Raw genomic sequence first — 15687 nt, 5'->3', positions numbered from 1 at the left:
AAAAACTCGTCTCATAAAACAACAACAGCAACAAAAATAAAGTACTAAAATCCCCATAACCAACAGTAATTGCTTTTTTACTCTGTTCTTCATGGATGAAATAAATGCTCTTCTCCAAATCATATCCTTTCTCCAAGGCAAATTTCAATTACTCCTCCCCAAAGGGCCTCTTCTCCCCAAGACTCAAGACTCTCCCTTACACTGATGGTCAACTCCTTCAACTACAGTTTTATTTGCAAATCCCATACTTGTTGAACACTGCCTTATGCTGTTACATGAGTATGGACATCGCAATAAAGTTGTCAGCACCTAAGAAGTCTAAGATTCCTGCCTTCTTAGACTCTTATTGACAGAGCTATCTATATATTTACCTCTTCTAGTATCCAACTCTCTCTCCCTCTCTCTGAATGCATACTATATTATTGGGGCTAAGACATGAGTTCTAAAATAATTCCATTTGCTGAAGGATACAAATACAAGCATTACACTGCACTATGTTGAATGTAACAATATACCCCCAAAACAACAGAAGCACAGGAGACAAGTACCAATGAGTATGGAAAGAGAGGCAAAAGATCAGTTCAGAAACTGGTTCCCATAAGAACTATCTGAACTGAAAGGCGAGACTGGATTTGGCCAGGAAAAGGGTGAGTTTACAGAAGCAAGCAACCATATGGCGCCTAGAGGTAAGAGAATAATAAAGGCACAGACAGGCAAAAATAAGTATTAGCACAGTAGGCACTCACTAAGGAGCCTGATGGTTGAAGCCAGATGACTTTCAAGACCAGACACAGCTACAAGAGCAAGTTTCCAAGAAGCTTATTTCCTCCTCTGTAGAACAGAGTGGTTATAAGACTTCAAGGAAATGATGCATGTATGGTGGCACATAGTTAAGGTCTTTCCCACCTGTGTAGTTGCCAGTCCATTGCTAATACTGAATCCATTAATTGTTATCTGAATCTGTCCTCTGTTAATCATTTCAATAACTGCTTCTGCAATTGTATTCATGGGAATGACAGGCATATTAAGAGCTGTGTTACTGCTGTCTACATTGTCACCTCCATCAGGACATTTCATCTGAAAACAAAATCCAAACAGAAATGCATTATAAGAAAAAATTAACAAATTCAGTTCATTTCAGTAACAAATGCCGACTGGGTTCTGACCTTGACAATCTTCACATCTGGTAGACTATCAAGAAATGCTTTGAGATCGATGCCATTCAGAACTATGCGATTGTCGTAAATGTGCCCATTGGATTTAAAATCGATGACTGCTTTTTTCTAATGGAAGAAAAGTTTGACATGTCTGTCAGGGTGCATATGAACAATCCAAGGGGAAAAATGAACACAGTTCTCTGAATTACCTCCACAGCATTATTTTCTGCCTACCTTCAGGTGAGGAAACATATTAGCATGATCACCAATAAAAAAAGTATGAGGCATGTAAGCCAGTTTCTCAGAATACTGTTCTGCAACTTCAGCTGGGGAAGTTTCCTGATCAGTGATGATATAATCCATAAACAGTGCACCACTAGTCCCAGGGTATCCCAGCCACATTGCCTAAAAAACAATCAGACCGAAAACTAAGAACTTTTATTCATCTGTAAACCCACCAAATTACTGCAGTTTTTGTGTAGCAATCATTTCCCAAAGGTTTTTCAAAAGAGGATCTTCATCTAAAGGCTCCCAAATCACTTATGTACATATATATAAATATATATAAAAAGAAGGCTGACTTCTTTAGCCAAGAGCAATCCAGCAGCTTTTCAGACTAACCTTGTAAGTGGTAAGGTGTTCTTCAAATATATTAGACAAAGGAGCTATTTATTATAAAACCATGAAATGCTAGTCTCCATTGACATTTTACCTGTGGGCACTGGGTCTACACCCAAAAATCTATCCTAGTGCATTACAAGAACACTCAAGAATGTCTATCCTCTTGTTTTCAAGGGTAGTTAGCCAGATGGAAGAAAACCAAAAACCATTGTCTTTTTAGTCCAATAAACATTGTGAATGATTATTCTCTTACCTGAATAGGAGCTGGCCTGAGAGCAAAGAGCTCATTTCGAGCCCCCTTGGTGTACCCATTCATATTTACAAGGATGTGAATTCCATCTTGGTGGATGCGGTCAGCTGCTTTTCCATTGCATGGAATCTACAGGATAAACAGTAAGAACTATGTAGAATCTCAAGATTAACTCAATTGGTTTTAATAGCATTAAACAGAATTCAGACCTAGATGCAAAAGAGATGAGTAAACTGGGTATAGTGGCTCACTCTTATAATCCCAGCACTTGGGAGGTAGAAGTAGAGTTCAAGGCTAGCCTAGGCTACACTGGGAGTTTACAGGCAGTTCTGATCACATAGAGTTCTGCCTCAGAAAAATAAAAATCAAAGCTGTAAATGCAGCTCACTGGGTAGAATACTGGCCTAGTTAGTATGTACTAGAAGTGTATGAGACTGCTCACAGTAAGAAGGCCAGCCTGGGGTACCATGAGACCCTGTCTCAAAAATCAAAAGCAGACCAGACATATTTTTAAAGTAGTAACCATGCTACAAAAGATACTGGTATGTAAACTTTATTAAATAGGATAACTCTCCCAACCCATCTAAGAAAATGTCTATTATTTACTCATTCAGTTAGTTATTTATTGGTTATTTGAAACTGGGTCTCCCTATGTAGTCTGGCTGGCCGGGAACTGCTAAGTTTATCAAGCTGGCCTCAAACTCAGAGAGATCTATCTGCTAGGAGCTACACCATCCCTAGCCGTAATTGTTTTTGAGACAGGGTCTCTAGCCCAGGCAGACCTTGAACTCTATGTAGCCAAGGATGACCTTTAACCCTGATCCTTCTGTCTGTCTCCACCTCCAAAATGGTGAGATTATAGGTATGAGTCACAACACCCAATTTATGCAGTGCTAGGAATCAAACCCAGAGTCTTGTGTATAATAAGCAAGCCCTGTACCAATTGAGCTATGTCCCCAATCCCATTATTTACATTTAGATGTGTGTCTACATGCAAACATAAACATACTTATTCATATTCATATCTAAATGTGTGTATTTCCTTACTAGTCACCAATGTGAATAGATCCCATAGCAAATTTAATTCTCCCATAGGTTTCAACTTTAACTCATCATAAAATTTACTGAGGGAAAAAAATAGAAACAAAGACAACCAGTAGGGTGTGGAGGCTGAAGAAGGATTACCAAAAGTTCAAGGGCAACTTCGTGAATTGCAAAAGAACACACACACACATACGCAAAAACACCACACACACACACACACACACACACACACACACACACACACACGCAAAAACACCACACACACACATGCAAAAACTCAGAAATACATGGGCTTTTTGCTGTAGCCCCCTCCCTGTTTTTTAAAAAATGAGATGGGGGTCTCAAATAGCCTAGTCTGTCTTTAAACTAGCTATTTAGCCAAGGCTGGCTTTTGAAAAGAAATCCTCATCTTCCTTTTTTTTTTTTGGTTTTTCGAGACAGGGTTTCTCTGTAGCTTTGAAGCCTATCCTGGAACTAGCTCTTGTAGACCAGGCTGGTCTTGAACTCACAGAGATCCACCTGCCTCTGCCTCCCGAGTGCTGGGATTAAAGGCGTGCGCCACCACCGCCCGGCTAAATCCTCATCTTCTTGACTATTTACCCTTCTTGATTTTGTTCAGTATGTATTAAAAGTATCTAGAAAAGTTATATATCAGAGTTATATCACATATCTATTTTATGTACAACTTAAAAGTCATGCCAAATATAAATGTAAACGACCAAGGAAAGAAGGGCAAATTGCCCAAATACAGTAGGTACTCCTTTTAATACCCATCATCAAAAACTACAAGCATTCAATTCCTAATACAAAAAAAAACCCACTTTGTACCAAAAGGGTTATTTTCAAATTTACTCAAAATTTAAAATTGGAGACATAAAGGCACTTGCTGTACTTGCAGAGGACCTGCACTTGCTCCAGCACCCATGTGACACCTCTGGAACTGCATGTCTGGGCGCCTGTCTTCATACAGGTACATCCCCACATACATACCAAACACATATACTTCATTCAGTATGAAATCTGAAAAGGAATCAGTATGAAATCTGAAAAGAAAAGGATCAGTGTTTTGCCTACCTGAGAAAGATCAATGAAATGATTGGCTTCTGCCATGACCTTCACTCGGAAGTTTGTACCGTCATCTGGGCTCAGGGCATAGCAGAATACCTAAAAGACAGAGGAGGGCGTATTTAATAACCTTGGCTCCAAGCCTCTCAAAACACTGGGCTTAACATAAAAAATGACAGAAGAAAGTCACCAGAACCTACTCTTACCTCAAATTTATCAGGATTGTGCATGCCTGGAATAGACTGCATAAGGTGAGAAGTAGGGTGATTCCCAAAGTCAGAACTCACATACCCTACACGCAACCGGCCATCACTGAGCTTCAAGTCTTTTGGATGCTCGTATGGTGGTTTATGAAGGACATTAATCTACCAACAGAATACAATGGTCGTTAGCAAAGTCAAGTCATGTGCAAATTTTTATCTAAAAGAAAAAACCGGTAACAGGGACTGGTGATTAGTAGTGTGTTTTGACTAGCATGTATAATGACCTAAGGATTCTGTCCCCAGAACTACATAAAGAACAGGCGTGATAGTACCCATCATTGATCCCAACCATCAGGAGGTGAGGCATAGTTTGAAGGCTGAGTTTGAAGTCAGCCTGGTCTATGCACTGAGTTACAGGAAAGCCAGTCTGACATAGTGAGCAAAACAGAACAAACAACAAAAAAATAAATGGACATGTTGGTGCACTTTTGTGACCCCTGCAATTGGGAGGTGGAAGCAAAAAGGATCAGAAGAAGTTCAAGGTAATCCTCAGCTACATAGAGAGTTTAAGGCCAACCTGATATACATAAGACCTGTCTCAAAAAGAAAATTAAGTAAAATAAATGAAGGTAGAATCAAAAATTATATAGACTCATAATTATGAAAAAAACTTCAGTGGCCGGGCAGTGGTGGCAGCACATGACTTTAATCCCAGCACTCAGGAGGCAGAGGCAGGCGGATCTCTGTGAGTTCGAGGCCAGCCTGGTCTACAAGAGCTAGTTCCAGGACAGGCTCCAAAGCTACAGAGAAACCCTGTCTCGAAAAACCAAAAACTTTAGACGGCAAACTTCATTTATGTGGCCAGTTTAATGGCGCCTTCAAAGATCAACAGTTGTGTGTGATGGCTGCATAGTGCTAATGCTTTATATCTGACCTGTTCTGAAGCGTAGAAAATATGCCTGAACAGACTCCAACATGAAATGTGGATAGAGTATGATTATTTTAGGAAATTCGACAAAGAAGCATTTTTGTATTTAAAAGGGGGGGGGGCTGGAGAGATGGCTCAGCGGTTAAGAGCATTGCCTGCTCTTCCAAAGGTCCTGAGTTCAACTCCCAGCAACCACATGGTGGCTCACAACCATCTATAATGAGGTCTGGTGCCCTCTTTTGGCCTGCAGGCATACACACAAACAGAATATTGTATACATAGTAAGTAAATATTTACAAAAAGAAAAAAAAGAAAAAAGAAATCTTAATCTACCACTGTTTCCTAGAACAGACCCCAAACTCTATCAATTCATATTCTAATTCTGAAAGTTGAGTGTATAATACCATATACTCTGTATTTAAACCCTATTGGGGCTTTTGCTGTTGTTGCCTTTAGTTTGGTTTTTAGATGTTCCTATTAGGTGGAGGTTTTTGTTGAGATTATTATAATCTCAACTGGGTTATTATAGGTTTGCATCATCATGTGTAGCTGTGATTTTTACCTTAAGAAAAAATACCACCATTAAACTTGTTCAGAGTTTGAAATGAAAAGTCTCTCTAGGCAGTGGTGATACATGCCTTTAATCCCAGTGCTTGGGAGGCAGAGCAGGCGGATCTCTGTGAGTTCAAGGCCTGCCAGGAGGTCTACAGAGAGAGTTCCAGGACAGGCTTCAAAGCTACAGAGAAACCCTATTTTAGGGGGAAAAAGAAGAAATAAAAGTCTCCATCCTTTGGATTGAAGGGAGTTCAGTTGAAGACAGGACACATTAGAGAGTGACTTCTGGGATAGCTAAGAAAGCTTTATTTCTCAACTTGGGTGATATTGACCACATGCTGATTGGCAAAACCATACTGTATGTTTGATCTGTACAATGTTTTTATTATTTGCATTTGAGTTTGTAACAGGAAAAATGAAAGGACAAGTCACCTTATCCAAGCAGAGATTCCCATGCCTCTCTGCAATAGCCTTCCTGAAGCCATGAGAAAGAGGGTACAGCATGCTGTGATGAGGATGCACAGAAGGCAGCCTATTCTTCTCTAGCTGCTCAGCTACAATACTAACCAATTTCTTCATTCTCTCATCATAGTCTGTCCAATCACAGACAATCTAGAGGAAGCAAAAAGAAATGATCACACTTCCTAAAAGTGTTAGATAACCTACTAAAAATACGATCTTGGGGCTGGCTCAGTGAATAAAAGACAAGAATAAAAGGCAAGCCAGACAATTGGAGTTCAATGCCTGGGACCCAAGTATTATGAGAGAAATGACTCCTGAAAACTGCCCTCTGACCTCCACTTGCTAAAAAACAACAATCTCCAGCCAGGCTTGGATTATTATGACATATAAAAATTAAAAAGTGGTAACAATACAGAAAGAAAAACACTAGACTATTATTCCTTACCTGTAGGCAATGAGCCAAATTACAATAGGCATCAGGAAAATCAGGCTTAAGTTTCAGAGCTGTGCGGTAAGAAGCTATTGCTTCTGGGATATTCCCTGAATCCTGGAAAGAAAGCAAGCTTGTAAGAAGTTTCCTATGATGAAACTTCAGTGCTAAGGTGCCCATGTCACAATAAGCAGCAGTACCTTGTGAATGGAAGCCAGATTGCTGTGTGCATCTGCAAAGGCAGGATTAATCTGGATGGCACGAGTATAGCATTGCAAGGCTCCCTGAACATCCTGCATCTCCTTTAGAGTGTTTCCCATATTAGAGTAAGCATCAGCAAATGTAGGACTGATTCTGAAGGAAAAGACAAGGTTTGATTATCTCGTGTAAAATCCTTGTTGTTGTTAAAGAATTGGAGGGGGGAGGGGGTTTGACGTGGTTTGGTGGCACAGTACTTGCCTACCAAGCATGAGGCCTAGCTTGAATCCCTAGCACCAAAGGCAGGGAATCATTTCGGCAGCTGCCAAATGCCAACCTTTAATTATTAATAGGAATAAATTATTAAATAAGAATTATTTAATAGTTGAGACTCAGCAGTTAAGAGCTCTTAACATTCTTTTAGAACTGAGTTCTCTTCCCAACAAAAATGTCCAGCTATAGAGAATCTAACACCTTCTGAATTCTAAAGGGACTTTATATACACACTTAAAAGTAAAATAAGCCTAATCACAGCACTCAGAAAGCAGAGACAGGCAGATCTCTGAGTTCAAGGTGAGCCTGGTTTACAGAGTAAGTTCTAGGATAGCCAGGGTTACACAGAAGAAACCTCGTCTTGAAAAACAAACAAAAAAGTAAGACAAGTCTTTTTCAAAGATGACAATAAAATTTTAAACCACAAAAGAGATGGCTCAGCAGGTAAAGATACCTGAAATCAAGCCTGACATGAGTTCAAACCCCAGAACCTATAACAAAGGATAGAAACAATGCCAGTAAGTTGTTCTCTGACCTTCACATGGGTACCACAGTATATGCCCACATTGCTTCCATGAACACAAAATAAATAAAATATATTAAATAATGTAAACCAGGAGCCAGGCAGTGGTGGAATCCCAGCACCTGGAAAGCAGAGGCAGGCAAATCTCTTGTGAGTTTGAGAACAGCCTGGTCTACAAGAGCTAGTTCCAGGACAGCCAGGGCTGTTACATAGAGAAACCCTGTCTCAAAACAAACAAACAACAACAACAAAAAAAAAACCAGATAGATAGGAAGGAATCAATGGGTAGATGAATGGATATGGAAGAATGAATGAATAAGGAAATTATACACGCCTTTAATCCCAGTACTTGGGAGGTAGAGGTAGAAGGATTTCTGTGAGTTCTAGGCCAGCCTGGTCTACAGAACAAGTGAGTTCTAGGACAGTCAGGGCTATGAAGAGACCCTGTCTCGAAAAAATTAAAAATAAGTATAAGTAAGTGAATAAACAAATAACAAAGGGCTAGAGAGGTGGCTCAACACTTCCAGGGGACCTGAGTTTTTTTTCCCCAGAACCTACATAGTGCAGCTCACAACTACCTTTACTCCAGCTCCAAGGTTTCTAATGCCCTCTTCTAGCCTCTGCAGTAGGTATCTACATGCACTACAGAAACCAGGCATTGAAGGGCTGGAGAGATGGCTCCGGAGTTAGGAGCACTGGCTGCTCTTCCAGAGGTCCTGAGTTTAATTCCCAGCAACCACATGGTGGCTCACAACCATCTATAGTAGAATCTGGGGCTGGAGAGATGGCTCAGAGGTTAAGAGCATTGCCTGCTCTTCCAAAGTTCCTGAGTTCAATTCCCAGCAACCACATGGTGGCTCACAACCATCTGTAATGGGGTCTGCTGCCCTCTTCTGGCCTGCAGGCATATACACAAACAGAATATTGTATATATATATATAGTAGAATCTGATGTCCTCTTCTGGCATAAGGCCAGATATGCAAACAGAGCACTCATATACATAAAATAAAGAAATCTTTGCCAAGTGGTGGTGGCGCATGCCTTTAATCCCAGCACTTGGGAGGCAGAAGCAAGTGGATCTCTGTGAGTTCGAGGCCAGCCTGGTCTAAGAGAGCTAGTTCAGGACAGGCTCCAAAGCTACAGAAAAACCAAGTCTCAAACAAAAAACAAAAAACAAAAAAAAAAGGGAGAGAAAAAAATCTTTTTTTAAAAAAAAAGAAGAAGAAAAAGAAAAAGAAACCAGCAGGCATTGAAGTGCATACCTTTAATCTCAGCATCTGGAAGGCAGAAGCAGGTGGATCTCTTTTTGGAGTTCAAGGCAAGCCTGGTCTACAAAGTGAGTTCCAGAACACCAAGAGAGCTACATAATGAAACCCTGTCCCAAAATAAAAAGTTTAAAATAAATAAATATTTTTCATTATTTTATGTGTATGGATGTTTGATCCACATGTAATTCCGGATAATCTGAAAAAGCAGTCAATGCTGTTAATCCCTGAGCCATCTCTTCAGCTTCTAAATTTTGTTTTTTTAAGACAGTGTCCTGGGGCTGGAGAGACGGCTCAGTGGTTAAGAGCATTGCTTGCTCTTCCAAAGGTCCTGAGTTCAATTCCCAGCAACCACATGGTGGCTCACAACCATCTGGCCTGCAGACATGAACACAGAATATTGCATAATGAATGAATGAATGAATGAATGAATGAATGAATGAATGAAGACAGTGTCCTACCATGTAGCCCTGGCTGGCCTTGCTCTTTTTCTATGCAAACCAGGCTGGCCTCCAACTCACAGAGATCCACCTACATCTGTCTCCTGAGTGCTGGGATTAAAGCATGTGCCACCATGTGCCAACCTTTAAAAAATAAGAGATGCCAGGCAGTGGTGGCATATGCCTTTAATCCCAGTATTTGAGTTCAAGGCCAGCCTGGTCACAGAGTGAGTTCAGGACAGCTAGGGCTATTACACAGAGAAACACTATCTCAAAAACAAGAGGAAAAGGGGGATGGGAGGAAAGAAGAGAGGAGAGGAAAGAAGAGAGCAAAAGGGAGGGAAGGGGAAAGGAGGAGAAGGGAGGGGGGAGGTAGAAGAGAGGAGGGGATAGGATGCTGAAGTGGATTAGGGAAAGCCCATGAAGCCTCAATCCAACACAGGGCATCTAAGGAAAGCTGAGAGCAGGAGAAATAGTCTTCCCCAGGGAAGAGTACACCAATTGGTTATCCAACACCAAATGGTCAGACCTGAATATATATATCTGAGTAACATTATACATAACAAATTATGCTTGGAAACATATCTGCATATAAATACATACATATGCATCTCACAACAATTAATGGCAGAGGAGGTCATGAATTTGAGAGCAAGAAGTATATGGGAGGGTTTTGCAGGGAAGGGAAGGGGAAATGATGTAATTATACTATAATCTCAAAACTGAAAATAGAAAAAAGAAGCTATAAACTTCTTACCGTATGGCTTCCTTATAATGCATCAGTGCTTCCTGCAGCTTCCCCTGTTGTTGCAGTACACTTGCTAAGTTGGAATGCGCAGCAGCAAACTCTGGGAAGACCTAGAGAGTCACGATCACGGCTGACATTAAATAGCAGAATCTCCCAATTATCTCCCACAACTCTTTTTCCAAGTTTATTCATTCTTCGGGTCTAGTAGCTTAAATTCTACTGCTTCCTCCATTTTATACCTATCTTCATTTCAAACGTCAAGTAGGCCTCTTTTCCTGTTACTCACACTGAGTAATGCAGCCTCTTTTTTAAACTCCTACCACACCTACCAATCACTAGACACTGACCTGAGCCCTTCATTGTAATAGCTTTACTCAGTTTACTAGTCATTGGCTTTGTCCAGATCTCATTTATGCATAAAATAATGAACTCAATGTAGGGACGTCTGGCATTGTCATAGGACCTTACATAGGTAATGGAGGTGAACGGCAGGCAAACTTAATTGCTTTCCCTCTACCATCAAACAAGCTAGACACCCAGTCACAGTATCCAACATACTTCTAATGCTTTGCGATATAGGCGGACCGCCTCTTCAATATTGCCCTGTTCCCGTTTGATATTGGCGAGGTTATTCAAAGAGTCTGCATGGGTAGGACACAGACGAAGAGCTGTGTTATAACAATCTTCTGCTTCAGCAACCTGGAAAATAAAACAAATCATTCAGATACTACAGAGAAGAATCAGAGAAACCACTGATGTTCTAGTAATTTAAGTAACTGCATCATTGAGCCTAATGGCTGGTAAATACACCACAAAATGGATACTTTTCAGTATTCGCCTTCCCATCAACCAAAACTCCAAAGAAAACCAATATAACTACCTCAATACTTAATATGTACAATGAAGACTTTTCTACCACGTAACAAAGAAATAAAAATAGACTGAAAATCCTTACGCTGCCCTTCTCTTTGAGTGCATTTGCTAGGTTGCAGTAAGCATCTGGGAAATGTGGCTGCAGTTCTATAGCTCGCCTGTAGGTATCGATGGCCAAGTCTATTAGGCCTTGCTCGTAGTACACACAAGCCAGGTTGCCATGCACCACCGCATGATTTGGGCTCAAACTTAAGGCACGAAGATAAGCTGCTACAGCTCTGTGAAAAGCAAAAACATACAAACACATATACACAAATGCCACTAATATTAAATATATTATTATGATAAGTTTGTCTGTGACATGTACAGATTGGCAAATGGCAAAAACCATGGTACACATGTGGAAGTCAGAAGACAACTTTCTTAAGTTGGTTCTCTCCTTCCATTATGGGTTCCAGGGATCAAACTCAGGTCAATATGATTGCATGCCAGGCACTTTTACCCACTGAACCATCTCACCTGCCCAAATCCAACTAACTTGAATGTATATTTTATTAGAATTCCAGATACACTATACCAAAAATGCCATTAACTAATAACAATTAACTTATATTTTACTGCATAACAAAAATCTCACCTTTATAAAATATACTTTTTGGGGTACCAAGAACTGAAGCTAGGGCCTCGTCCATGCTAAACAAGGGTTTTATCACTGAGCAAATTCCTCGGCCCTCCACTTTTATTTTGAGTGTGTGGTTTGGTTTGTTTTTGTTGTTGTTTGGTTTTTCGAGACAGGGTTTCTCTGTATAGCTTTGGAACCTGTTCTGGAACTCGCTGGAGACCAGGCTGGCCTTGAACTCAGAGATCCACCTGCCTCTGGGATTAAAGGCATGCGCCACCAAGAGCCACTTTTTAAGACAAGGGAGATCCACCTGCCTCTGGGATTAAAGGCATGCGCCACCAAGAGCCACTTTTTAAGACAAGGTTTACCCTAGAGCTTAGGCTGGCTTGAAAGTCTGAGCAACCCCTTCTTCCCGTGGCCTCTCAAGAGCTGGTATTACAGGAGAAAGCAACTACAGCCAGGCAGGCCCCTGTTAAGTTTTTAAAGAGAGAGTATTGCTCTATAGCCCAGTCAGGCCTTGAACACACAGCAGTCCTTCTGTTTCAGACTCCCAAGTGCCAGGCTATAAAACATTTTCACAGAAAAACAGTTGTCTATTCCCACTCAAGAAGTAGATTTTCCTTTGACAAAAAAAAGTTAAAAGTCGGGGCTGGAGAGATGGCTCAGAGGTTAAGAGCACTGGCTGTTCTTCCAGGGGTCCTGAGTTTAATTCCCAGCAACCACATGGTGGCTCACAACTACCTATGAGATCTGGTGTCCTCTTCTGTCATGCAGGCAGAACACTGCATACACAACAAATAAAATCTTAAAAAAAAAAAAGTTAAAAGTCAAGTGCTAGAAAAAATGGCTCAGAGGACAAGACCATTGGCTGCTCTTCCAGAAGACCACGATTTGAATCCTAGAACCCAAATGGTAGCTAACAGCCATCTGCAACTCCAGTTCTAGAGGATTTGATACCTCTTCCAACTTCCGCACATAGTTCATGGACATACATGCAGGCAAAACACCCATACACATAAAATAAAATTTTAAAATCACGGGGCTGGGAAGCTGATCAGTGATCAAAGTGCTTGGTGTGTAATTATGAGGACCTGAGTTTGGATTCCTGCCCCCATCTACCAAACTTAATGGTCATGTACATTATGCAACCTCAACACTGGGCGGAGGGGCTGTGACAAGAGGACCACTGAGGCTTACTGACTGCTAACCTAGCCCAGATGTGAGCCCCAGGCTCAAGGAGAAACTGCCTCAAAGGTAGAAGGTGGCAAAGTAACAGGACTGAGAAGGACACCCAATGTCTTCTTCTGGATGGACTCCAATGTGCATATAGTCCCTCTCACAAACACAAACACACACAATTAGAAAAGCAGTTTCTTCAACAACACAGTTAAAAGTTTTACTTAGCTTTCTGAATCAAAAACAAAACAAAAAAACAAACTTAGCCCAAAAGGTAATCATCATTTCTAACAGTTTTACAATAAAGGAAATTTCAACAGAACTAAGTGGAAGGATAAAAGCATTCAGGAAAACCAACAAGGAAAAGTCAGCCAACAACATCTATAAGTAAACTGAAGCAAACAGCTATCAGGAGGGAAAAGTATACTCTAGGAAAATGTACTTCAAGAAGCTGCTGTCACATTTTAGTTCAAACTCTGAAAAGACAAGAAAATTCATCAAACAGAACATTCTCACCTGTCAAAAATGCGTGCCTCTTTCAAGACATTTCCTAAATTGATATAAGCATCCAGAAAATTTGGATCAAGGGTGACAGCCTAAAAATTACAAGACAATTACTTAGAAAAAGATAGGCTTTTGACAGATTAACTTTTCATTTCGCTTTTATTCTGAAGTCATTTTAGATATCTACATTTTCTAGAATAAAACTCATTTTGTTTTTAAAAACAGTCCTCATTTCCCTTTCATTGATAAGCCTCATTAATATCAAAATAACTGGAGAAAGGGCTAGGCGTGTAGCCCAGTGACAAAGCACTTGCCCAGCACACTTCATACTAGGCTCCATTCCCTGCATCATAAGAAAGGGAACACAAAAGCAAAACCTCATGAGCAAAATAAATCCAACTTAACTAAGCACAGTACTTCCTTCCTTTTATTTGGTTTTTTTTGTTTCTTTGGTTGGTTTTTCGAGACAGGGCTTCTCTGTGTAACAGTCCTAGCTGTCCTGGAACTAGCTCTTGTAGACCAGGCTGGCCTCGAACTCACAGAGATCCGCCTGCCTCTGCCTCCCGAGTGCTGGGATTAAAGGCGTGCGCCACCACTGCCTGGCCCCTTTTATCTGTTCTTTGAGACAGGGTTTCACTATGTAGCTCTGGCCAGGCTGGCCTCAAACAGAGATCCACCTGCCTCTGCCTCCCAAATGCTGGAATTAAAGGAATGAACCAGCATACAAACAGATTATTTCTAATGATTGGCCCTATTTTATTCAGTAAGTCAGGTTAACATTTCTAAAAGACGGGACAGAAACAAGCAATGAGCTCTTAAGTATGTAACTCTGTTACATAAACACAACCCAGCAAGTCCTTAGTAAGATATGTAATTAGAGCTGTAACATTAAACCAAGCATGGCACAGCCTATAATCCAAGCAGTTGGAAGGTGGAGGTAGGAAGAGGCAGCGTTCAGGTCATCTTCAAAGACAAAGTGAGTCTCAAGGCAGCCTGGGGCTATATGAGACACTTTCTCCAAATAGGCAAATGATAGTCTGGTCCAAATAAGCAAATGATAGTCTGGTGCTCACTGGTAGAATGCTAGCCTAGTATACCTATACCAACAGCCCTAGAAAGATATCCCTCTAGGCTAGTAAATGTAAATTTAACCAAAACACTGAAAAGATAAATGTAATAATTTTAAATATTTTAAAGATTCCTAGAAACAGTTCTTTACATAAATAAACAAGTCTCTACCAGATAATGACATGACACACTTAGTTTAGATTATCTGCAGTCATTGATAGCTAACCTGAAAACTTTAACTTTTGCTTTGAGGAAAGGTCTAACTCTATTACTATCCTAGAATTTACTATGTAGCCCAATGTGGCCCAGAACTCACAACAATCCTCCTGCCTCAGCCTCCCAAGTGCTAAGATTAATAGGCATAAATCATACCTGGCCCTCTTAAAAATTTCTTGTAGGCAACAAACACATGTCATGGCTCATCATCTTTATAAATTCAACAATCATGCTGGCTTTCATTTATTATGTATCTACTCCTCTTTCCTCCAGATAATTTTGAAGCAAATCTCAAACATCTCATCCCATTTAAAATTATAAATTCTAGGGAGGTGACAAGAATGTTTTCTCACTCCAACATACCACACTATCATTATTTTATCTTAAAAAAATGAACTTGAAGTATTAAAATGCTAACCATTTATTCTAAAGTCTTAACACTTAATTTTTACTGTTAAATGGTTTAGAAAATATGTCTTTGCTGTTAGAGAAACATCTTCATATTAAATTCTAATCTAAAGGAATTTGTGGAAGATATGGGAAGCAGAAGATAAGCATTTTACTTTTGCCTTAGGTTTTTCATTTAAAAACTTTTAAAGGTATAAGCAGTTTTAAAGTAATAGGCCAATAATGTGGTTTTTGATTGACAAGGAAATAATTTTGAAGGTTTTCATACCAGTGATTGAAAATCATTAATTAAAAGATTAAAAATATTTTCTTCAGGACACTTAATTTTATGAAAGAAATTTCAGCTGGAAGTTTTAACGATAAATGTATATTTCTGTAAAAAGAGAAAAAAAAATGAACTGGACATGGTGGCACAAGTCTTTAATCCCAGCACTAGGGAGGCAAGAGACAGGCATGTAGGTGGGGTGAAGAGACAGCTCAGAAGTTAAGAGGACCAGAGTTCAATTCTTAAATTCCTAGCAGGAGGCTCAACAACCACCTATAACTTCAGGTATGGGAAAACACAACACTTTTTTCTGGCCTCCAATGGCACCTGCACATTCAAACAACCACACACAAACACATAATTAAAAAGTAAAGCAAAGCAGTGGTGGTGCA

General features: G+C 40.1%; 1 protein-coding gene across 5 annotated transcripts in view; it reads right to left on the bottom strand.

The window, feature by feature from the left end:
• Positions 1-15687, bottom strand: part of Ogt (O-linked N-acetylglucosamine (GlcNAc) transferase) — a 43516-nt gene that overhangs the window by 9119 nt on the left and 18710 nt on the right. For all 5 annotated transcript variants that reach the window (XM_038315976.2, XM_038315979.2, XM_038315980.1 and 2 more), the window contains 13 exons: positions 13351-13430; positions 11119-11314; positions 10722-10862; positions 10173-10273; positions 6916-7069; positions 6731-6832; positions 6256-6435; positions 4344-4502; positions 4147-4236; positions 2032-2157; positions 1392-1562; positions 1167-1283; positions 907-1077 (listed from right to left, as the gene is read on the bottom strand). In XM_038315976.2, the coding sequence (XP_038171904.1) occupies positions 907-1077; positions 1167-1283; positions 1392-1562; positions 2032-2157; positions 4147-4236; positions 4344-4502; positions 6256-6435; positions 6731-6832; positions 6916-7069; positions 10173-10273; positions 10722-10862; positions 11119-11314; positions 13351-13430 (1788 nt within the window). The remainder of the gene's footprint in view (positions 1-906; positions 1078-1166; positions 1284-1391; positions 1563-2031; positions 2158-4146; positions 4237-4343; positions 4503-6255; positions 6436-6730; positions 6833-6915; positions 7070-10172; positions 10274-10721; positions 10863-11118; positions 11315-13350; positions 13431-15687) is intronic.

This window comes from Arvicola amphibius, chromosome X (assembly GCF_903992535.2).
Source record: "Arvicola amphibius chromosome X, mArvAmp1.2, whole genome shotgun sequence".
Lineage (NCBI taxonomy): Eukaryota > Metazoa > Chordata > Mammalia > Rodentia > Cricetidae > Arvicola > Arvicola amphibius.
This window is presented reverse-complemented; position numbering and strand designations above follow the sequence as displayed.